Here is a 25,699-nt window from a genome sequence, read left to right on the forward strand (position 1 = left end):
CGGCACACTCAGTTTGGGAAATTTCTGAATATCATTTTCAGACATGTTCTGGAACAGAAACACACATGCTATATGTTACAAAATTGTCCACGTAACAGCTTGGGAGATAAGAAAGCTTTAATATTCTTTCATGTGTCAAAACATTACAATTAACAGGACTGCATGAGTAGAAAACTAATGAAGAACAGGTACAAACCTAAGCCCTGTTCAGCATTTAGGATTCGATTCAACAAAATATTAAGCATGTGCCTAACTTTAAGCACTAACGTGAAGTCAATGGCACTATATATATGCTTAAACTTAGGTGTGTGCTTAGGTATCATGCCATATTGTGTTGTAATTGGGTCTCTGCTGCTGCTATGCTGCTCCATTGACACTCTGTGTTATTGTGGGCTGAGATTTAAAATGTTGACTTGCTGTACCTAGGGGCAATGTAAAAAACCTTTCCTCCAACAGCCTTTTCCCTGTAGCTTGTCATAGTTACTGGAATTATATTGAGCAAACAGGCAAAATTTCAAGCATACACAAGTATGCATTTCAAACTATAACCATGTGACCCAAAAGCTCATCCCATGGTCCCTAGGGAAATGTACAAGCAGCTTAAATCAGAACAAAGATGGACACACATTTTAATGAAAAAATTCTCTATTAGTTCTTCTGCCTTCCCCTCTCCCTTTCTCGCTCTCTCTCTCTGTCTCTCTGCTTTGCCAGATCTTGATCCTCACTTAATGTTGCCCTAGGACTGGACGCATCTAGCCCACTGATTAATAAATCTCTGTTGTCTGTGGTGCCAAGGAAGTGAAATATCCTTTGAGATAGTACATCCCATCTCTATGCACCAATTCACACAGAAAGTGGAGATCCACCTCCCCTTGAGATCTAACCATGATGACAGACTTGAACTCCAAACGCAGTTCATAGAGTCTACTGATGTCTTCACCCATGGCCATAACACTTCTGCTGGCAATACATGAATTCTCTGCTTCTCTCAGAGAGCCCTACAGAAAAAGGTGGGGTTTTTTTCCCCAACATTTTTTTTTAAAACAGTTGCCATTTCAAAAGCAGTGTGCGTGTGTGTTTAAATGAAAAGAGCTGTTCCTGGTTGTGGGAGGCAGAAGTGGGCAATGCTCTGTGGTTTTGGCTCTCAAGAGTTCTCTGATTCACATTGCGTTCACACATTTTTGTTCTGCAATGAGCCTAGGTTGGAACCAACTCAAAAACTCCAGGCGGCACTCCTTTGAAATCACCCAGTTTCTCCAAGCTGCACAGCAAAATCATCTGAAACTGTAAACTTCACAGTGTCAATATGAAACCATAAAATGGGGGCCAGGTTTTCTTGACTGGGTCAGGAGTCCTATGCTGGCAACACAGTCTGAAGCCAGGCAAGTTTTGCACTATGGTTTTTCAATGAAGGTTTTACACAGATATATTTGTTACCTGCCATGACAACATGCTTAGCACAGTCCTAAGGGCACCATTGGTATCATGTGTTTGGAGGACTCCTTGAACGTGATGTAATAATGATGCAAAATAATAGCATAGTGTTGGTTACACAAGGAAATTTTAAAACATATGCAGGGGCTTAAGGTAAAAACTCATAATGTTTTGCACAAAACTAGCTGATTTTTAAACTCTTTTCTTTTTTTTTAGGGAAATGGGCTGATGGATTTTTTTCATATACTTACAATTAAAGGGCTATCTTGTCCCTGGCCTAGCTCAAATCTCGGGGGTGGGGGGCATGGGACGGGCACAAGGAGCCTTGCCTTTGCTTCTTTGCACACCTTGTGCAAGGGCCAGTGACTGTCATAGAAACAGCTCCCTCCCTTAAATTGTGCCAAAGAGGGTAGAGAGGAAGTGAGGCGATGTCTTCCCCTCCCCCAAGGAGCTGGCCTCCTGCACCAGGAGAAGCAGTTGCATCTTCCTGAAGTGCCCATCCCTCCCATCAGGTGCAGTTCCACGTTACCTCCAACAGGGTCCAGTGTCTCAATGGCATAATTTGGCTCAATATGAGGGAAGTGAAAGATCTGCATGTTATATGTGCTTTTAAAAGGACATGGTAAACAACTTCAAAATGGCATTGTGGGATTCCATAAATGGGTGTCAGCTTCAGACCATATCTGATCAGTTTTGAAAGTAAAAATGTGTTTTTAAACTGCCAGCTTTCAAAACTCCTCTTGGAACCTGGCCGTGGGGAAGTTCAGGCTTGAAATTAGACGTAGGTTTCTGACCATCAGAGGGGTGAAATATTGGAACGGCCTTCCGAGGGAAACGGTGGGGGCGACGGACCTGTCTGGTTTTAAGATTAAGTTAGATAAGTTTATGGAGGGAATGGTTTAATGGTAAAACATAGTAGTCAAGGAAAACCAAGAAATGGTAGGTAAATAGTATAATGGCTAACAGGGGTCAGGCTGGAGACTCTTGTCTATATGCTCGGGGTCTTACTGATCGCCATATTTGGGGTCGGGAAGGAATTTTCCTCCAGGGCAGATTGGCTAAGCCTCTGGAGGTTTTTCGCCTTCCTCCGCAGCATGGGGCAGGGATCTCTAGCAGGAGGGTCTCTGCCGATTGAAGTCACTAAAAACAGGATTGGGGACTTCAACAGCAGAGTCCAGGGAAGGGGTAGGGACGGTTTTATGGCCTGCAGCATGCAGGGGGTCAGACCAGATGATCATAATGGTCCCTTCTGACCTCAAAGTCTATGAGTCTATGAGAACCTGAAAGTCAGGCTGGGATTTTCCTGGTTCCTATGAGCAATAAGTGGTCTCTAATTAAACTTGGTCAACAACTCTATTGAAGAATGTTCAGTCTAGAGCAGAATCAGGCTGCTGTCCCCAGAGGTGCCCTTGGCTCTGGAGAGCTAACATTAGTGAAATGTGGTAAAATATATATTTCTCTTAGGGAAACATCCTATAGAATCATAAAATTTAATAATACATTTAAACCAACCCTTAGAACTCTATTAAAGGAATGTGATTGTCTGTTAAATTCAGTAGCTTGGTTTAAAAATTCTGTAGGAAGAACATGTCTCTCCATTAAATTCTACAGAGTTTTAATGTCTAAAGAATCCTATTGCTTTAATCCCTAATATACTCTGTAGGATTTTTCCATGCAGGTAGTCAGCAGAGTAAAAATAATTACTCAAACCAGGGAGTGCATTCGTTGGGATGGCACCATTTTTTCATTGTCATGTTGCTTGTATGGCTTTTGAGTGAACATGAAACCCACAGACATTCATTCTGAACAGTATTGGGTTATCCAAACGTAATTTGGCAGTTTCTACATCTTGCAAAAGTCATTAGAAAGACAATTACCCTAAAGAGAAGCAGTTGATTTCTTACACATTGCTCTGCAAGCTGCAGTTTTCCTTGTCACTTCTTCCCCACTGTTACACTTGTGCTTTGCATCTGCAGTAAGCAGAATGTTTTCTAGTATAAAATGGCCAAGTAGGCAAAAAGTTAAAAACAAACAAAAATTATATTGGGAGAAATGAGGAAGCAGCAGCTACTGGCCTGCCTAGTAGAAATCAACCACTGAATCTGCGAGGCCATTTCTGCAGAAAAACATTCTGAACTGGTTATGTATCATAAGCACTTGGTAAACAATGCAAGAGTCAAAGATCCTTGGCCACGTAGGTATTTCAGAAATGGCATTATGCTGCACACCATGATGATCACTGAGGACTTCACAGTGACAGCAGAGCTAGAACTCAGATCCTCCTTTTCTTAAACACAGGTGTCTAGTAGAGCTGGTTAGGAGTTTTGCAAGGAAAAGATTTTTCATTCATCACAAATCTTCTTGGGGCCAGAATGGAATGACTAGTTCTGATTCAGAGCAGGGGCTTGAACATGTGTCTCCCAAAGCCCAAATGAGTGCCTGGCATTCCAGATTCTCTTTATAGCAGGTGTCTTTCCATATCAAACCAGTCACTAGAAGCTGCCAAATTATGTTTGGAGGAAAAGACATCACTAATGGTGAACGTCTGTAGGTGTCACGTTCACTCACGTAGCCGTACAAAGAACCCGGAGATGCAAAAATGATTACCATGTTACTCAACAGATCCAGAGTCATGTTTCTCAATTTACAGACTTATCCTTATCAGACATTATAAGATATTTGGATTCTATATAAATTACTCTAACCACTGGACTATACAGTTATTTATACAAAATGCAATAGCTTCAGCAGGAGCGACTGTGAGAGATCCACCCCAGAACAGGCAATAGCCTGGTGGTTAGGGCACACACCTGGAAGATGATTCAGAGCAGGAATTTAAGCCTAGGGGCTCGTCTACATGGTGTGTTAGTGCACACCAGCTGGGGTGTAAATTCTAGTGTGCACTAATGTTGTGCACTGAAAGTTCCCTAATATGCATTGACATAGTCCCAGACTACATCAATGTGCACTAGTGCATGCCAGCAGGCTCCACATTGACAGTTAGTGCACAACATGCTGATACGCATTAGAATTTACACTAAAGCTGGTGTGCACTAGTGCATCATGTAGACAATCCCCGAGTCTTCCACATTGCAGGTGAGTGCCCTAACCATCAGGCTGTTGCCTATTCTGGGTGGGTTTTTTTTTCTTTTATTTTTATTTTTATTTTTTTAATGAAAGAGTTTGAAAGGTCTCAGTTTTGTTCTGATGCACACAAAACACTTGAAATCTTGAACATTTTCACAGGATAGGAAAAATGTTTCCTGCCTAACTCTAGTTCTAGTACTCGAGCTGAATAAGACCTATAATGTACAGTAGAGCAGTTTTCATTCTATCCAGCAGAAGGTGGTATCCTGGTGGAATACTCTTTCACTTTTAGCAGACATGTTTTGAATTGCAAAAATTTGATGGATTTTCAAAACTTGACATTTCAAACAAACAAAAAACGAGAAGCTGGGAAGAATTGTAAGGAAATTTGTGTGAAATTTCCTCCTTCTTGACTAATTATAGAGCTGGTCCATAATTAGAATTTTGAGGGGGGGGAAATGAAAAATGTTCAGAGTGAAAAATTGTGAAATTACTTCCCTTTTTCTCAATTAGCTCTAATTGTAGTCAGTTTATTACTTTGTGTACATATGTATATATCCTCACACTGATTTACAGGACTCTGTAATTCCACTTAATGACAGTGAGTAATTATTAGGCTAATAAATCTCTGTGTGGTACAATGTATAAGGCACTGAGTAAGTTACAGGAGACAGAAGTCCTATTCCTGGCTCTATCACTGAGCTACTTTGGGTAGGTCACTTCCCTTCTCTGTGCCTTCGTTTCCTTTTCCATCCTTTGTCTGGCTTGTCTGCTTAGATTATAAACTCTTTGTGGCGGGGCTGTCACTAAGTCTTTGTGACAATTATCACGTTGGGGCCTCTAATATACATAATTTAAGGTACATTTCCCTAGAACACCAATCTTATACTAATGTTCAATACCCCACATAGAGTGTAAAAATTTTTCTGCAACAAGGTTTTTAATAAGAGCCAGATCCTACCACCAGATCTGGACTGTTTATCTCTGAAATTTGAAATAACGTATGCACTTAGGGGACTGAGAACATCCCCCTTGTTTAATGACTGACCCATTAGGATTCTGCCATTTCTAGAGAGTGCAGATCTCATCCAGATAATTATGTTTATGATGAGATCAGATTTTCAACAGTGGAGAGACCTACGTAGATTATGTTGCTTGAGGAAAAGGCACAACTCTCTAATGCCACTCTATTTTACATTAGGGCAGTCACAGTACATGGATAAAACTCTGTTTCTCCTGGCTAAAAACTGGGACCTGAATCCTGACTACCAGTAGGATCTGTGCATGTGAATATGCAAACATTCAAAGGACAAAATTAGATTCTGATTCAAGGTTCACTTGCAAAGACCCACTGTACTTTGTGAGTCCTGTGCTCTTTTCCATCAAAGATAAGGGCAGATCGTGCCTTAGGATCATTTCCAAGTTGAGTTTTAAAGATAATTATGAAGTTTTTATCAAAATAAAAATGTCAACCTACATGCTGTCAATTGATGTGGAATTAAGACCAGATAATGGCAGCTGTACAAATGAGAAATATGGGTTTGTTGAGCCAGATGAATTGCAGGGATAAATCAAAGAATATCTATTAATTTCAGTGCAGCAGCACTGAATTATATCCCTGGTGAATTTGGCCTGCTAGTTGTGGTGATTTTAAATACTATTGATTACACATACAGTTTCAGAAAACAATAATTTTTTATTCATTGGGGCTTAAAATGGCAGCCCTTGGCATAAATAGTCTCCAGCAGAGGGTTAGCTTTTACAGGCAAGTGGGTTGCACTGTTCTGCAAAGGTGGGTGGGGAAATCTGACAAGCTGTAGGTTATTGCTAATACATGAAAAACAAGCATTTCCTATAAATGACCAGAAAGAATGTAAGCAAATATTGCTGCTGGGAACCTTCACTTTCTGTTTTAAAAAACAATGTAAAATGGATTCAAGCTAAATGCGGCCATGGGGGTCCTGGTGTTCAGTGTCCAGGTTTTAAAACAATGATCTTTGGTGTAAAACCAGGATGTAGATCTTAAGCCTAGATCCTTAAAAGTATGTAGACATCTTACTCCCATTGATGTCCATAAGAGTTAAGTGCCTAAATGCTTTTTTGAATATCTGGGCCTTAATATGTAAGCAACTGTGTAGCGGCACAAAGAACACAAGGAATGTCCTTAATTGCAAACCCCAGGGGAAGACAAGTGACAATTATATTGTGAATATGGAATTTTATTGTTGCACTTACCAAAAACCTTTGTCCACTTATGCTGTGTTTTCTGACGACTTTTTCACAGTCCTTATACTTTAACTGTGAATGGAGAGAAAAAGATTGTTGTTACACACTTGGTTAAATCTAAGAGTGGTTTAAGGCTTCAATTCGGCAAAGCACTTATGCACAAGCTTAGCTTTAAGCATATGCTTCAATCCCAAAGCAATCTAGTACATCTTGAAGTCTGCACAGCCATGTCTAGAGCTTTTAGCTAGACTGTATTAGCTATATTTGTGTCCTAATCAAGACAAAGCCATCAGGGCCAGGCAGAATAGCAGCCCCTGTCCTCTGCTGCTCCCGCTTGCATGGTGCAGATCTAGGCTGCCCCTTACTATGGCCAGCACACCTGGCCCCTTATTTATTTACTGATTTATTCTTCTTGAGAAATGTATGAAAAGGCCCCATCAGACAATCTCTGCACACATTTTTAAAAAATACACCACTCCTGCCCTTCCCTGAAAAGAAGATGAACAAATTCCCTGCAATCACCATGTGAAACAAAAGCTTTGGAAAACAGATGAGCTTGACACTGTGCTTTCAAACTGCAGATATCTTGGACTAGTATGGCGCAATATGTTCAAAGCCAAGGAGTATGGAACAAGAGTGTCCTGCTCCCAGCTACTAGACATTCAGAATTGTTATAACTAACACGTCTCCTCTAAGCTGAAATGGCACACCTGTAACTTTGTACATGATCTGTTAACTTTCTTCTCTTCATTATTAAGATTATTGGCAATAAGGGGTCGTCTCGGGGCCCACCTAGAATGGGACGCCATTGTGGCAGTTGCATCCACACACACAATGAAAATGCTGCCCTTGTCTCAAAGAGCGTGCAAATTAAATATAAGACAGGAGATTCCAACCCAACAAACAGATGGGGGCACAAGGTCACAGAGGATTATGATTATAATCATCAGCAGTTGCAGCTGCCTAGCCATTGTTGAGTGTTTTATAGACATCATGGAAGAGGAGTGTTTGAGGCAAGATTTGAAAGAGGAGAATATAGTGGCTTTGTGGATGTTTACAGAGAGCTCCTTAAAATTTGTATTTGAACATACCTGGGATAACATGAGAGAACAGCTGTTAGGTTTTACATGTCCAAAGAGTTAATGCTCAGTTTTAGTTACAGAAGATAGGAGACTTTCCATTGACTTCAATGGACTCTGGATCAGGTTCAGAGGTGGTAAAACTCAAGTTGGGGAGCACAAAGGTGGCTTTTTGCTGCCTTTGCACACTCCAAAACATGGTTTGGCTAGGGGCTTGTCTGGACTGTAGAAAGACCCCTGAAGTTGTCTGCTTTCCATAGCCACTTATTCTGCCCCATACCGCTAGGAGAACACTCCTGCACTGGTAGAATGCTCCCTGGGGAATTCTATCTCCTTTATACTGCTCCAGAACAGGGAATGTGATCTAAGCTTGTAACTGTGTATTGTTTTAAGGGCTGATCTTGAAAACACTTATGCATATGAGAAACTTTACTTGCATGAGCAGGCTCCAGTTACTCATGTATTTGCAGCAATGGACCCTAACTCTGGAAATAATTTTGGGATTCAGGTTGTATTAAAGACTTTATACAAATGAAGGACCCAATTCTACAAATAATTCCTCCGTGGCATAGTACTTACTACCATGACACTGGCTGCAATGGACTGCTCATGGCAGTAAGTGCTACACCTGGTAGGAAGTGTTTTGTATGACCGGGACCTAAGTTGGTTTTCTTTATGATTTTGCCAATGGGTGAAAATTCTATTTTCTGGTTTTAAGTGAATTTAGAAATTTACAATTGTGAACTTCCTTCCTTTTTCTCAAAGTCTGAGAAATTAGTTGTGGCCCTTTATCGCTTCCTTCTGAACACAGGATGTTTTGGGGAAAGCCTTTTAGTTTAATAGCCCTATTGATCAAAAGCTTTAAATGTGGTAGAGAGTTACGGAGGCAGGAGACCTGAATTTCTTTCTGTTGACCTACACTCTGTGTGGTCATTTACACTGGAGGAAGTGATTTTATCTGGATTTGGGATTGCTCAGAGCCTTTGAAAATCCTCCCCATGGTATCTCCCTTTTGGCAGAGAAAATTAGTGGCCGCTTTTGAAAATGTGGATCTCAACCTTTGGAACCCACTGCTGCATGATATTTTGAGGAAAATATATCAGTAAGATTCAAAAGAAGATCCACACATTCCTAAGTATAACAAATAGCATCCTGAATTACACTCTATATGATACAAATTGTGAGGGAGTATCCAGTGGTGAGGGCATAGGATTTGAGATACTTGGATTCAGATCCATGCTCAGAGTTTGTGTGACTTTGGGCAAGATCCTCTGCCTCAGTTCTCCATCTGAAGAAGGGAATGTCATTGAGGATTAATAGGCTAAAGAGACTGAGGTTCTCCGATATTACAGTCATGGGTGGCCATATAAGTATGAAAGATATATATCATATCATTCCTTGCTCCTCAGAGCATAAACTGATCAGTAATTCATACCAGGAACCCATTTCATCCCACTTGATAGTTTCCAGTTAATGGTGATATAAAACCCTGTGCACCAGTTAAAAAGTGTGTTTTCCTTACTAATCTGCTGAACTTGGATTTAAATAATGTAGTTCTCAATAACAATAAGATCTGTCTCATTTAAGATATCTCAAGATCTTGGTTTCATTCTACTACACAGCTAAGCAGGAGCAAAACAGTTGGAACTAGAGTACTGCAAAGTTGGCGGTTTCACTTCTCAGGCAATCCGGCAAACGTTTGCTTTGGCTTTGATCTGTGCACCTTTGCTACCCATGAACTTCACTTTGCATTTTGGTTTTGAACTTGTCCCAACTCCCTCAAACGAAACCCAGTGAAAGCTGTTGAAACCATGAATTTTGCATGATTTCAATAGCAAAAATTAAACTGGCCTAGGTTTCTTTTACATTAGTCCCATATCCACTTGAAACTGGTTTGCTGGAATGGATTGAAAGCCTTGGCAAACCTTTTGGGTTTAAATTTCTAGTCTGTAATGAAGGTTTTGGAATTTGTTGTGAACGTGCACTATAGCCAGAGTGGAAACATAGGGAGGTATTGCTGATTATTTAAAAACCTGGGGGAAATTATGGAAAATATATGTACAAGTGATTAGATTTAAGATTCAGTAAAAATGGACCAAACTCAGCATTGCCATACATCCCTTTGCAGTTTTCCTAGCATCAGTGAGGTTGCAGGGCATAAATCAGCACTGAGTTTTGCCTATTCTTTTAAATTTGTCGCCCACCCCCACCCCCAGTGTGTAAAATCCTCCATTCTGCAAAATGAAATTTAAGAGCTCATCGGGGGTGAAGAGGTATCAAAAGGTGTGAAAGTCCCAGCAATGTCCAGGCTAGTGTGTTAGGGGAAAAGCTACAGCAGGTGAAGGGGGGATGTGTAGGAAGCCTGATGAAACATCAACCTCCTAAGCAGGGAAGAAGAATGAGGAAATGAGATGGGGAGGGTGAGGAAGAAGGTCAGTTGGGTTCCTGAGGCAGGGGGAGGCAATGGGTAGCAGGATCACTTTTTATTTAAATCTGCCCCTCCAAAGAATTATTATCACTATTTATATTATTATTGGCAAATGCTTTTAATTTCAAAGACAAGGTGTCAACATGGGCATTCTACAAATAGGAGCAGCTGCTAAGAGGTGGGGGAGGGATAATATTCTATACATTGTATTTATTTTGGAGGAAAGGATGTCTATCATTTCTCTCCCTCCATCTAGCCCTCTGCTATACCCTGGAGTAATTTTCCTTAGGCACAGATGCTGCCCTCAACCCTGTGGAATGTCCCAAGGAAGTCTTTGGCACTGTTTATGTGAGTTCAGACAAAAAATCATTCAGGCCTCATTTTTGGGCTAGCATGAGAACTCAGTTCATCACCTCCCTTCAAAAGGCCTGATGTGGGGTCCAAGACTCGGATTTAAGCACCCAATGCTCATTGAATCTGAGCACCTAACTCCCTTTTTAAAACCCCAACTCAGATGCTGAAGAACTCTTTTGTGTGTCAACCTAAGCAAGTTTTCATAGCCCTTTTGCTCGAACATCCTTGTTCAAAGATTGGCGCTTATGAGGTGATCTGTAGATTGAGAATCTGTTTTTCCCTTCTACTAAAGACAAGGTACTGTGGATTCTAAACCAAGCCCTGACATATAACAAGCCTTTGTAACACTAATTAGGAAAGCAATTCAGTCCAGATCAGAGATCATGTGTGCATCTTGATTAGTAAGGATCTTTAATTTTGAAAGTCACAGGAATTATCTCATTGGAGAGGTCTTACAAGACCTGCATATAATGCTTTTCTACCTTAAAAAATAGATTTAGCATCCTTAACTTTTCAGATCCAAACCGAATGTTACATCGGCAAGACATTGGTACCAAAGATAAGATGATTTTTCTGAGAAGCCATCACTTTCTGTTCCTATTGATTTAGAATACATTTTTTCAGGATTCGTCAAGGGCTTCAGGGTACGTATAATCCCTTTCTGAAGTGGCATCTGCTGTGATTATTCAAAAAGATAATTTGATATTTTTTATGCAACAAATTCTGCTCTTAGTGTAAAAGAATATTTATTTATTTATTTATTTATTTATTTTAGCACAGAAGTGTTACAGTGACTTGCTACTTCACCATACTAGGACAAAACACAGCAAAACTTACTTTTTTGAAGTAGTCTGCCAGGTCATCTGGGCTCCAAGCAACCACCACTGAGCGATAGGGAATGTTTTGTAAATCCATTTCAGCTCTTTTTTTCTAAGCAGTTACAGAATTTTCATGCCAGTAGTATTAATGAAACAAGCAGCCATAGATTTTCTGCCTATGGCTACCTGCAGCAAATTCAATAATCCACTTGCCTAAGAAATGCCCAGATCTTTTGTTAAACCGTTTTGCTTTTTATTTCTGAGTTATGGTGCAAGAATATCCAAGAGAGCAAGTGCTTCCTCTAAGTACAAAATGGTCTCTTCTCAGAAAACTTGTCAGCTATTCAGCCTCACCACTTCCTTTATCTGAATCTAAATAAGTAAACAAGGAAGCACAGCAACATGATTAAAGTATTCTGCCTTCTGCGTGTAACTGTAATCCTTATGAGCCCTATTTAACAGTATTTAAACTAGGGAGACTGTTTGTTTATTTACATGATATTTCCATGTAACCATTGGCAATATTTAGATAGACTGGTACATTGGCTGCATAGAATTTTGCGCGTATGCGCACACACATGTGCATCTATATTCCCACCACCAAAAAAGTTGCTGGTTTTGAATTAAGTTTGATTACCTGCAAATCTAGCTCGTTCAATCCCTGAAAACCAAGAAAATGCCTAGTTAAGAAAACCTTTAACATATCTCAGGGCCCCATATGTGATATTGATTCCTGACACTGAAACTCTCCCTTACACTGCTAACATATAAAAATAATACAATGCACACAACAGATTCCTCTGGCTGCCACCCTTATACAAACTTTTAGCAATGTCCGTGCAACATTCCCATGTATTTGCTGTGGTTATATGGTATAAGATATATGCAGGATGTCTTACATGGGGAAAGTATGAGGTTCGTGCTAAGGTTTTGCATTAGAGTATATGCAGGAACTAAAATTTAACTATGGAGCTGCAGCCAGCACCTGCCCCGTATATAGGTTGGGGATTTCGGCTAGGTGAAATTTCAAAGTTCTAAATTTAGGTTTAAAAAACTACACACACCCAACACTCCACCCCCCCAAAAAACTTTGATTACATTTTCACTATTCCATCTCCCCATTTTTCATTGGATCTAGTGGTGATAAATTCTAAACTATGGAACTATGAGATAAATGAGAAAACCATGTAAAAAACCAGAGACCATAAATTGCATCTATTATGCACCTTTAACTAGTTTACCTGCATGCTGCCCATTAATCCATCTCTGCCGAGACTACTTTCAAACTTCTAGCAGCTTCAAACACTTAACATTAAAAGAGAACTTGACAAATATTTCCTTTGTCCTCCCTCCCCACAAACCTAACATGGAATTGACCTCCCGCCCCTGGAAATTATACCCATGGGCAATATTCAGTTCTGGTTCAGAGACAAGGATAAAGTTTAATAGTTTGTGGACTTTCTAGATTAGAAATAGTAGCTCCATACCACTAGAAAGGGGAGTTTCCCATGTTTCCAATGTGATATACAGCCCCTGTAGCTTTTAGCCCTGTTTCAGAGGTCATTAATATAGATACTGTATGGCACTGATTATTAATCATTCTTTATTTGTTTGACAGATCCCGTGATCACAAGAAAATATGGACCATGATGATGTCCCACACTAGAGTAAGGTGTTACTATAACTCCATAGTATGCAGAGACAAGGTGGGTGAGGTAATATCTTTTGTTGGACCAACTTCTGATGGGGAGAGACGAGTTTTCAAGCTTACACAGAGCTCTTCTTTAGGTCTGGGAAAGAAAGAGGGGGAGGCTGCTGTGGGGAGCATTGTTAGTGGATTACAGCTTGTTGTAATAAACCATAAATCCAGTGTCTTTATTCAGTCTTTATTCAGATTTTTAGGCTATGTCTACACTACTAATTTGTGTCGACAAAAGTGGTGTCGACACCCAAAAGTTGACATAATAATAATAATCGCAATTTCGTATTCACCATAATCAACAGTGTGATCAATGCACTGTGGGTACCTATTCCACTTCTGTCACTTCTGTCACTAGGTGTTGTGGGAAGGCGGAGCGGATAGTAACACATCTTGGGACCAGGCTCAATGTCCCATAATGCATTGATTTCTGTCCCAGCGCTCCATAGGCTTCCGACTTTCTTTCATGGCATTTTTTAATGGCCCTTCTTTGCTGTGCACCCTGGCATCTTTGTAAGAAGGGATGGATCCCGCACTGCTCACCTATGCGCTGTTAACTGTAATGAAGACATTGCGGCTGGCAGTGCAATTAATCATGAAGTTCCTAACTGAGGAAGACTTACAGGCACCTGACATTCTGTGTGATAAGGATAGGAGCAACTTTAGATTGCCATTCACGGAGCAGCTGCATAGGGTAGACTGTCACTTTTGGACTTGGGGAAACAAACACTGAATGTTGGGATCGTATCATCAAGCAGTGGTGGGATGACAAGCAGTGACTACAGAACTTTTGGATGTGGAAAGCCACCTTCCTGGAACTGTGTGCGGCGCTCGCCCCAGACCTGCAGTGCAAAGACACTAGAATGAGAGCTGCCCTCTCGGTAGAGAAACATGTGGCAATTGCTGTGTGGAAGCTGGCAACTCCAGACTGCTACTGGTCGGAAGTGAATCAGTTTAGAGTGGGGAAGTCAACCATTGGGGCTGCATTAATGCAAGTGTGAAGGGCAATAAATCGCATCCTGCTACGAAGAACTGTGACTCTGGAAAATGTGCGTGAAATAGTGGACGGCTTTGCAGAAATGGGTTTCCCTCACTGTGGAGGGGTGATAGATGGCACACATATTCCAATTTTGGCACCAGACCACCTTGCAACAGAATACATCAATAGGAAGGGATACTTCTCCATGCTGTTGCAGGCACTTGTGGATTACCGTGGACATTTCACTGATATCAGTGCAGGGTGATCTGGGAAGGTGCATGCATGTACAGAAAGCTGCAAGTGGAGACTTTCTTTCCTAACCAGAAGATTACAGTGGGTGATGTTGAAATGCCCATAGTGATCATAGGGGACCCTGCCTACCCCTTACAGCTGTGGCTCATGAAACCTTACAGGGGATACCTGAACAGCAGTAAGGAGTGGTTCAACAACAGGATCAGTAGGTGCCAGATGACAGTTGAATGTGGCTTTGGCAGATTAAAGGTCCTCTGGCAATGCCTTTATGGCTGGCTGGACCTCACTGAGGATAATATTCCTATAGTCATAGTTGTGTGCTGCACGTTGCATAATCTCTGTGAAGCTAAGGGTGGCAGGTTTGCTCAAGGGTGGAGTGCTGAGGCAGACCAGTTGGCCACTGATGTTGAGCAGCCAGATACCAGGGCTGTCAGAGGAGCCAAGAGGGGAGGTATTTAAATCAGGGATGCTTTGAGGCAGCACTTTGACAATGAGCACCAGTAACATACATCTCTGTCCTAGTTGTTTCAATGTTCCATGACATAGTTTTCCTAGGGGGAAATGATGACATTTGGGGCCCTATATTCCTGTAATAAATGCCTGTGCATGTATTGGCAGTGCCTGCAATCTCAACTTGTAGAAAAAAACAATAATGATTTATCATTATAAAACATTGCTCTTATTGCACAAGAAACAGCACACGCAAACACACAGATTCGTGACAGGAAAGGAGGAATCAGGGAAGGGCAGACTTTCACAATGATAGCTGGACCTATATGCAGTTGTGAAAGTTGTCTGAGGGGGTGAGTGAAGGGGAAACCGAGAAGTCCTGGAAAGTGAAAAGGAATGTGCAGGCAGAGCTTGGGTGGGCACGGAAAAGAGTTCTGAATGTGCTGCAGTGGAGGTCGAGTACTGATCTGTTCAGTCTGCAACATTATTAAGGACTTCAGCATCTGCGTTTGCTCCTCCATTACTTTAATCATCCGCTCAGTTGTGTCCTTAATAAACATGTGATTCTCTTTTCTGTCCTGCCGTTCAGCTTCCCAGCACTCCTTGTGTTCCCTTTTTTCTGCATTAGAGCACTGTAGGACCTCCAGGAATAATGTCTTCTTTGCTGCATCTTGGGTGCTTTCTTATCTGGTGGAGATGCTCAGCCAGGGTGCATGGGGTGTTCCTGAAGGCCACATCTGGTGAAGCACAGGGGAAAATGCACAGAAGTTAAAGTGGATTGTTAAATTCACGCACAGCATTGAAACATTTCTGTTAAATACACTTTTTGCAACGTTGACATCACTTTTTCACTGACCCTCGCCAGGCACACATCTCTGCAAACACCCAAAGCCTGGTGAGTGTTGGCAGGAGTGGGGGGCTCTCCATACGGGGGGAAAGAGCACACACTCTTTGCAAGGGTCATGGTGCAGCATTCCAGGGAACAAATACTAAAATTCTCCCATACTTTTCAACAGGTGGGGGTAATTCTAGCAGACATCTCACTGCTAAGGGTAAGCAGGGAAATGAGGGTACATCTACTCCATGCTTGTGGCTTCCGCCCTACTCCCTATGCTGCTCACCTATGTGCCGATTTGGTCCCATAACAAGTGATTGCCAAATGGCACGGGAAAATTTCCTACAATGGGGGAAGGAACAAAGCTGGTCTGCCACGGAACTTTCAGCAGAGGATTAGCAAGTACCTCCAGGAAACTTTCCTGGAGATCTCTCTGGAGGATTTCCGTGAGATCTTGGCATGCATCAATACCCTGTTCCACCGTACTGATTAGCTACACAGGGAAATGTCCAACTCACAGAAACACAGCCAGCCTCCCACATTTCTATGGCCTGAACCCACCTCCGCACTACACAAGCCACAGCCACTTACCAGGTGTCTCATCTCCTGCTTCTTGCTCGTCGGAGAGCAACTGCTCAGACTGGCTAGACACCTCTGGGGTGGAGAACGGTTCCTGGCTGCCTGCCCCACTGAGCGGCCACACCGGGAGCTGCACATCCTCAACTCCACCTCTTCATCAATAACTTAGTCCTCTGGGTTAGGTCCTCTTTCCACCGCCTCTGTACCCCCTGAACTATCTACAGAGCTCTTGGCAATGGAGATGGGGTCACCATTGAGGATAGCATCCAGCCAAGAACTGGCAGATCTTAGATGAAGCACTTGAGTGACAGTTTGCCTCTCTTGCCATATGGTACTCCTGCCTCAGCTCCTTTATCTTCACTCTGCACTACAGTGTGTCCCAATCATCCCCTTTTCACACAAGCCTTGAGAAATCTTCCTGTAGGTATCCCAATTCGTATGGCTCAAGTGCAGCTGGGACTGCACAGCCTCCTCTCCCCATATACTGATCAGATCCAAAAGCTCTGCAGTGGTCCAAGTGGGAAAGCATTTGCTGTGATAACCCACCATGGTCACCTGGGAAGATGCGATCAGACTGCTTCACGCCAAGCCAGCAGGAAATGGAGTTTCAACAATTCCTGAGCTTCTAAGGGGAAGGGGCGGATATTTGTTTACCTGGCTGCTGGGCAGTGGAGTCCAAACTGCTGACCAGAAAGGTCAAGATGGACATTGTGGGGCACCTCCCAGTCCCAGTTAGCAGGAGAGGAGCTTTAAAGAGCATTCGAAGGGGGAACTGAGTTGATAAGACATGACCTCAAATCTCAAATTGTGGGTGTCCCACAAAATGAAGTACACCGCATATGCCTATTGCATTGGATCATGCTGCTGAAGGTACAGTCCATGAAATCAGTGGAGCTATGTTTATCTGAATGTGTGATGCTCCCTGAGTACATGCAGTGTTGTGCCTGTTTTGTGTAACACAGATTAAAGGAACATTCTGCGGGGACCATGCTCAGAGTGAGTCTGCGAATTAGGTAGAATTTAGTTACATGTCTCACTAGATTTCTTCAAAAAAGTTGTGATGGGCTGGACAAGAAGTGTGCATTGAGATGCACCAGAAAAGGCTTAATTGTCCATCCTGGAGACAGACCTAAATCAGCCCTTCCCCACAACACCGGCCAGACATATTAAACCAGGAGGGAGGCGTCTCCACATGGTGTTTTGTAATCAGGAGGGAACAGATTATAAAAGGAAGGAGGCAGGACTCTAAGGTGGCTGTTCTAACTATAGGAGCATCTGTTCCTCTTTCCAGGGCCCTGGCTCCCCAGGCTTGGTGATTACAGCTAGCTGGTGAGAGGAGGGCCTTACCTTGGGAAGGAAAGGCTCAATTTAACAGACTGTCTGATCACTGTGTGAATGGGAGAGAAGGACCAGATCTCCACGAGCAAAGAGAAGGCCTAGAAGTGAACTAGATTTTGTTTTTTATTCTTTCTGGAGCTGACCCCAGCCTATGCCCAGTTTGGGCAAGGATATTCTATTGATTGATTGTCTCTTTTCAATAAAGGCAAGGTGCCTTTTCAATACTACCTGGAAATGCATCCATTTTGGCTTGTCTATGCTCAATGGACATTTTAATGAGGGGATAACTGCATACGTGTCAAAGGTGCTAGGTCCTACTTAAGGCTGAGCCCCTGGTATTATACTTTTCTATATGTGGGAGGAGCCATTGGACACTTTCAGATCTAAATAACCTCCATCCTAAATTATGAGAGAAAACAAAACACAGTCTTCATGAGAGGGCAACACAAGATACATCTCCTCCATAACACACCGTGTTGCATTAGCTCTGCCTCACATAATGGCAGCTGAAGGCCAGCAGACCCTAGAAACATGGTACACAGAAAATGGAATCATAACTGTTCTCAGATGTACACACCATGCTTTGTAACTTTTTTGTAAAAAAGAGAGTCTGGGGCAGCTGGTATTTCTACTTCACATTAAAGTGTGACTCTTTAAGCACTTGAAAATAAGGGCCAACAATAAAACTGTCTTCTCATTTTGTAACTTCGGTGTGGTTGATATTACTCGAGACTTACAGTTTGGGAGCTGACAGTTTAGAAAGGAAGCACATGCTGCCCACACACTCCAGGGTTAAAGGAGCAGCAACACCTTCCACCCTCTCTGCACAGCAGACAATTCCATCTACTGTGCCACCTTCTATGTGGGAGGAAGGAGTCATTTCTAACTGCTTTCAGAATGATTTTTTTTCTCATAATAGCTTGCTTTTCATTTCCACTTTCCTAGGTCCATGTGACTGACTACAGTGCAAAACAAAGTTCGTAGAATCGTGGAAACAATCTGAATTTTGTTTTGAAGCCTCTCCCTTCCCAGTGCAGATATGTTCCCCATGCTACATTTTCTAGTTGACAATTTAGCTTTAAAAGTCCCAAGTAACAGAGCTTCCATCACTCCTCCTCTGGGACTGTTTCATATTCTGATACTATCTGACTAGATTCCTTCTTAATTTCATCCTTTTACTCCTAGCTATCCAGCTGCATACAATATTAAAGAATCCTTGGTATTTACACCTTTCAAGTATCTGTACACTGTTCTGATATACGTTTGCCCATCCCTTAATAATAACTAAGTCACACTTTGTGCATATGCCACTGCATTCAACTTTCCTTATTTGTGAATTCGTTCAGCATTCCAATCTCTTGTGTTGGCCCCTTCTGAGCTCTGCTGTTTCTTGATACCTTTCTGGTAATGTGATACCCAGAGTTGAATACAAAATATCAAGGAGCCCAAACAATCCAGCAGTTGGGTCATGCAGTTCCCATTGACTTCAGTATGCACAGGTGATAGGCTAATTAAGTTCCAGGTGTGACATAGATGGTGAATGGGGGTCTACATTTTCTCCATTGTATATGCGAGCTTCACTGTAGATTGTGATTATATATTTTGCTGCAATTCCTTACACAGATTTTGTGCAGCCTTCAGTAAAACAGTAGAGATCTGCAGTGCAGATATCAGTGAGAATTTTGCTTGCTTTCCTTTTTGGGAAAAGGACTGTATCCTCCATTTACAGATGGAGAACTGGGCAAAGAAAGACTGGCTTGCCTAAGGCTACACAGGAAATCTGTGACAGAGCAAGGAACTGAAATCATGTCTTCTATGGCCCAAGCTAATACTCTAACTACTATACCGTTCTTCACTTTAGCATCAAAATTCAGTTTCATCATCTGTAATGTGAAAATTCCTCCTTTCACAAGACTTTGAAGGTAAAGTAGCCATGTCATTGAAATCATAAATCAAGCAACATTTTCAGGACCTGTGAGGTTGCACAAAATACTAGTATTAGAGTCCCAGATAAGTTTAAAAACAGAGTTTCATACAGCTTTAGTGTGTGTGTGCGTGTGTGTGTGTGGGGGGGGGAGGTTGGCTTACACTCCACTTGGTGGCCAAGTATGTAGCAGCCTCCCACCAAACAAGAAAACCGATACTATTATTTTGAAGTGCATAGCTGCCACATTGGATTTTATTTGAACATATGTAGATTTTAACATGTATAAGGTTGGTGTATAGCACCTTCACAGATAATGTCAGTGCTATGCACAACAGAAAAAGCATAATCTCCACTGCACAAGAAGATAACGGTTAAAATTAATTTGGTGTATTAGATATTGACTTCATAGCCTACTTTGCAAAGAATTCTGCAACTTGTTTAGTGTTTAAGTGCAACAGAAACAAAGATACACAGACCTTGAGAAGCAGATTTTTCATTGCCAGTGATTTAGATTAGAACCATTCATTTTAAAGCAATTTAAAATCTGAAGTTGCTAAAGAGCGGATGAATGCTGGATGAAGACAAATTGCTAAAAGGATAAAAAAGGTTACTTACAATTGATACTGTATGTACAGGTAGAAAACAGCAAATACAACTGCAACACATGGCTAGAAAGGGTTAAACATCCTGCAAAATAAATAACCCTCAAAAGTCATGTGGGGAGATAATATGTGAGTAGGGTGGATAATGTAATCAACAGTCCCTGTCTATGCTGTATTCTGATAATTCAGAGATCAAAAGAACATCCTAGCATTTAAATGAATTGTAAACACGTGATATTTCTGTATTCATCTCTCTTTGAGATGTATGGAAAATAATCTGTGAATGGTGGAGGAACAAGCAAATGGCCTTATGTTAATTCTATAGCTAAGTACTGGTGATGGACCTCCATCAAAGTCATGCTAATGACCTTTTGAACTCCAACTTGTCAAAAGGGACGTGAAATTGGATAAAAGATCCTTGGGTCCTGATTCTGTTATCTCAGATCTGTTTAGGCTTCATCAGGGGACGTTTGAGTCGCAAGACTGAGGTCCCAGTTATGCTGGTACGCCCTGAATATGATATTTGGACATTGGACTATAACCTATTAACTATTTCTAAACGAACTCTTTGCAACTACAAAGCTCACCATCTCTGCTATGAATCTGAATCTAAAGAATTGAACTCATATCGGTTTGTATATTGATCTTCTAACCATACTCTTTCTTGTTTTTTAATAAATTTGAGTTTAGTTAATAAGAATAGGCTGTAGCGTGTATTTGGGTAAGATCTGGAATATTCAATAACCTGGAAGGTAATGTGTCTGATCCTTTGGGATTGGTAGAAGCTTTTCTTTTATATGATAAAATAATATTTTCAGAAATCATCATATTTGACTTAGGTACCTGGATGAAGGCCTGAGGCTGGATCACTTTAAGGGAACTGTGTTGTTTGGACTTTTGAGTAACCAGTAAGGTAATAAAGAAGCTGTTTTATGCTGGCTTGGTAAATCTAAGTATTGGAATATCCACCAGCTTTTTGCAGATTGTCTGCCCCATTCTTTGCAGTTCACCCTAACTGAGTGACCACAGTTGGCTCCCCACTAGGGTCCCGGTCACAACAACTTACAGATCATATTGCTGAAAGAGTTAAAGGACTGGGTTTTCCCAATATGGGATGGGGTGATTATTAATGCCAATTAATAATATTTATTATTTATTTGTATTATGATAATGCCTAGGAGCTCTGGTCATGGACTTGGACACCATTGTGCTAGGCACTGTACAAACAGAACAAAAAGGGGGTCTCTGCCCCAAAGAGTTTTTATTCTAACTATAACTAAGCAAACTTTCTGCTCTCATCCACATGATACACATTTTAGATGCAACATGGTATCTTTTCATCTTCATTGTAAAGATCTATTATTAATTGGAGCAGCTCCTTGAAAACCCACAGAGCAGCGGGACACAATAAGCACTAATACTAGTATTCTTGGACTGGGATTGGAAGTGATTTAAGATGTAGTTTTTGATCCAAAATGTTGAAAATGGATGGTTGATTTTTGGCAGGATGTGACACAGGCCATCCTCTGTAATCAAATGTTCTCCCTCTGCCCAAATAAAAGAAAGCCTAGCTCAAATGAAAGAATTGAGGGGTAGGAATCTGAGGTCTTAAACATCAATCCTATAAAGTGAGCAATCCTAAAGTATTCAGTTTATAACCACTAGAGGGCCCCTGAACTCTATTCAGTAAACAGTGGCCAAATACCTATTTGAAATTGCAAATATTGTGTCCCTCTCTCTCACTCTCTCTTACACAAACACACACACACAATCAGTTGGAATACAAACATATAAGGAAAGGTGCAAAGGAGAATAGGGGGCTCATGAATAATCCCCCAGGAATTATTTCTCTGCCTGATGGTTCTGTTACTTACATTTTTTCTGTGCAAATATTTTAACTTTGAATACACTTAGGGTCATAGAATACCTTGCCATTTCTTTGTCTTTTATTATTAATTATTATGATGATTATTTACAAAACTTCTATTGCCTTCAGCATGTTTTATTCCCTGAATAATGGCAGAATATGGCATTTAGGGTTCATTTCTTTCTCCGTCTGAAATTTAAGATTTACAAATAGGAAGGAAACAAACCCTCCTGGTTTTATGTGCATTATCAAAAAGGTTTGGTGCACTCTTCCATGGACATTTTTCTCACAAAATTACTGTAAGTGTAAGTAAAAATCAAGAGACGGTGCACACAAGAAACTAGTTACACACCCAACTGGCCATTAGCTTATGCAGTTACCCAGTTAATATGTTCATGCAATTTATTGTGCTTTCACATACTAGGTCCACTTTTGCACATTAAAAGCCTAATTCACTGTTGTGAAAGTTAAACCCTATGAACCAGATCCTCAGCTGGTGTACATTGGTGTAGCTCCATTAACTTCACATAACTATGCAGAATTACACCAACAGAGGATCTGGCCCGAATCATTCTGTCTAGAGATTTGAAATATACATTGTTTTCCCTCTCTCAAGTTAAATGTAATATTTGGCATATATATAGAATTTTATCCATGTAGCTAAGTTTCATGAGCTGTTAGAGATGTGGCTGAGTCCCCAAGTGGATGGTCACCAATCTGTTGTAATTGTACCCAACCTTTGGATCACATGTGCATCCAAGCCAGCTGGGTCTGAGCAGCGTCCAGTCACTGTTTCTAACTCTGAGTCTCTAAGGGTACATCTACACTGCAATAAAAGAATTGCAGCTGACCAGGGTCAGCTGACTTGGGTTTTCAGGGCTTGGGCTGTAGGGCAATAAAATTGCAGTGTAGACGTTCGGGTTATCAAAATCAATAAGATTTTGTAGAAAAAAAAATGGTTTTGTCAAAATGGTATTTTCCCATGGAAAACTGCTTTGATGAAAGAACAGGAGTACTTGTGGCACCTTAGAGACTAACAAATTTATTAGAGCATAAGCTTTCGTGGACTACAGCCCACTTCTTCAGATGCATATAGAGTGAAACATATATTAAGGAGATATATATATATATATATATACACACACATACAGAGAGCATGAACAGGTGGGAGTTGTCTTACCAACTCTGAGAGGCCAATTAAGTATGAGAAAAAAACTTTTGAAGTGATAATCAAGCTAGCCCAGTACAGACAGTTTGATAAGAAATGTGAGAATACTTACAAGGGGAGATAGATTCAATGTTTGTAATGGCTCAGCCATTCCCAGTCCTTATTCAATCCTGAGTTGATTGTATCTAGTTGAAAATTTTCTCACCAGCTCTAGTCCTTAGGCTTAGTCTGTGTTAGGTCCATAGGTCCCTCTGGCCTGTATCTTCTGTTGTCTGGAGGTGATTATATGGGAAGAGGGATCAAAACTGGCCAAATCTTGGCTTGAAAAAGGTTTCAAAGAGTTCCCTCTGTCATGCAACTACCTGACCATCTTCAGCATCCCAGTCACATAGCTGAAGTCCAAGCCTCCTTAGAGACAACTGAGAGAACCAGTTTCCTTTAGCCTGTTCGTTCTCTTTAGCAAGCCCATTGTTCTGACACTCACCACCAATGACTTCTGTGGTATTCGCTTCATGGAGGTGTCTGGTATTACAATAAGATGTCTTGGTCTGCCCTTTACCTCCCTAAGGGCTTGTCTATATGTAAAAATTAATCTGGTATAAAGTAGGGTGTGAATTTAAAGCAGATTAACTATTCATTGGTTTAATGACTTTGGCAAATTTGGAATAAGGCATTCTTATTTGGAAATAACTGTCCATATCGAGTGAGTCAGGATTCGCGATGCCTGATAAATTCCCCATATAGGCGAGCCCTAACCAGTCACAGCTACACACGCTAAATGCAAGTCAGTCTTCAAAATGGTGGTTACTGTGTCGAGGGAAGGTCACAATTTGTTACAGGTTTGTACAGAGATATACCAATCTGTCACACTTCATTCTCTTAAAATGGAAGCAAACTAAAGCTTTTTCAAGTGCTGAGCAATTTGACTACAAAAGATAAATCGCTGAGCTGAATAAACTGTCTTATTGCTTGGATCATAAATAATTGTCACCCTTTCCTTGGGGCTATGAAAACACCTTGTACAGTTGCATGGAGTTGCCTTTTAATTATGTAAAGCATTGTGCAGTGTTGGACTCTTCTCATTGCTTTCTTACTCCATAAACGCCTCCAGTTATCCCTCCCTGAAAAGATAATATGCGTCACTATTCCTTTCTAAAGTTATTGCCATGCATCGCTTGTGATCATTTGTGATGGATTGTTCTGCTTTGTTGTATAACAATTTGTGACTTTCATCCTAGTGGAAGGAGCTAGATGGCCCTGAGGGATGCCGTGCTATACCTGTTCTGTGGAGGGTAGAGAAGCAGTGGCAGCATAAGATTCTGCACACTGAACTGTCAATATAGGTGAACCTTAACCAGGCTGGGAATCAGCTGTAGGGTGATGAGGTAGGTTAGTCTCCACACTGACTCCATCCTTAGTTTTCCTTTTGCTACTGCCAGTTAGGATGGGATTTGTGGTATGGACACACTTGTCTCCTCTGGAAATTGACTGAAGCCACTAACCTCTTTAGAACTTGTCAGAAAGCAACACATTTTTTTCCATTTCTGTTTGAATTTGATTCTCCTCAAATTTCTGACCAATAGTTCCTTCGTCACAGAGCCTTTTCGACCCCCTCCTCCACTATTAGATCACACCACCAAGGGCAGGCTAAACTGATGGAGGTGAGGTGGGGATTTAGATTAGGAGGAGGTGTTATGAGGCAGGCCTGGGGTGCATTAGGAGATTTGTGTGTTTGGGGGAAGGGAGTCACCCATAACTGCAACATGAGGGGATGCCGAAGGTCTGGTTTGAGTTAAAACCTTCCCTCCAACTTTCCCTTTTGCCCTCCGTTTCACCCCCCTACTGACAATGTCTTTTATAATAAAATTCCTACCCCAGTACCAACATAACCTGCACAACTCTTCATAGAAATGCTGCATGGTGAAGGTACAGATCCCCCTCTGCCCTTTCCTCATGCACATTAGAGGGTGGAAAGCAGACCTCCTCATATCACAATAACAGCTCTGTCACACTTGTCCTCATATCACAAACACACCTGTACCAAGCAGGCCCAGCTATCTCAACCACCAGTTAGTGTAGGCCCACCTAACACACTGACCACATCTGATGTGTACCCAAATTATTCCTGTTGGCTACTGCCAGCTCTAGGGGAACAAAAGGAAGGTGTCATGAACAACCTTATTTTTTTCCTTTGTGTCCTTTAATTGTGTTAGATAGAATCCTATGGGAGAGAGTGGATGTGCTGAAAAGGGAGGTGATGAGCTTGTACATGCCAGCAATGGTGGGGTTCGCAGAGTAGACGTGGGTGTGTGTTAATAGGCATAGGGCCATTGCTGAAAGAGGGCAAAGTTAAGGTTGCATGGGCATCCTTTACTCTGCGTTTCCTGGTTTTCAGAACTTTGAGTTTTGCTCAACTCAGCATTCTGCAAGGGACGACCTACCACCAAGCAACCTTAACTCTGCATTAACACAACTTTTTGCCATTGAATACATTATAGCTACTACCAAGAGCTAATGCTCAATCTTTGCCTTATGTGAAGTTCAGACTTCCTCCTTCCAGCCTTTTTTTCCTACCCT

At 41.4% G+C, this 25,699-nt stretch overlaps 1 protein-coding gene across 1 annotated transcript in view; it reads right to left on the minus strand.

Moving 5' to 3' along the window:
- LCP2 (lymphocyte cytosolic protein 2) overlaps window positions 1-11,763 on the minus strand; it is a 52,587-nt gene extending 40,824 nt beyond the window's left edge. Inside the window, exons 1-3 of the mRNA XM_034779848.1 lie at window positions 11,446-11,763; window positions 6,757-6,819; window positions 2-48 (exon numbers count right to left, since the gene is read on the minus strand). Coding sequence (XP_034635739.1) covers window positions 2-48; window positions 6,757-6,819; window positions 11,446-11,523 — 188 coding nt within the window. The 5' untranslated portion in view covers window positions 11,524-11,763. The remainder of the gene's footprint in view (window position 1; window positions 49-6,756; window positions 6,820-11,445) is intronic.
- Between the last annotated feature and the right edge of the window lie 13,936 nt (window positions 11,764-25,699).

Source organism: Trachemys scripta, chromosome 8, assembly GCF_013100865.1.
Source record: "Trachemys scripta elegans isolate TJP31775 chromosome 8, CAS_Tse_1.0, whole genome shotgun sequence".
NCBI classification, from domain to species: domain Eukaryota; kingdom Metazoa; phylum Chordata; order Testudines; family Emydidae; genus Trachemys; species Trachemys scripta.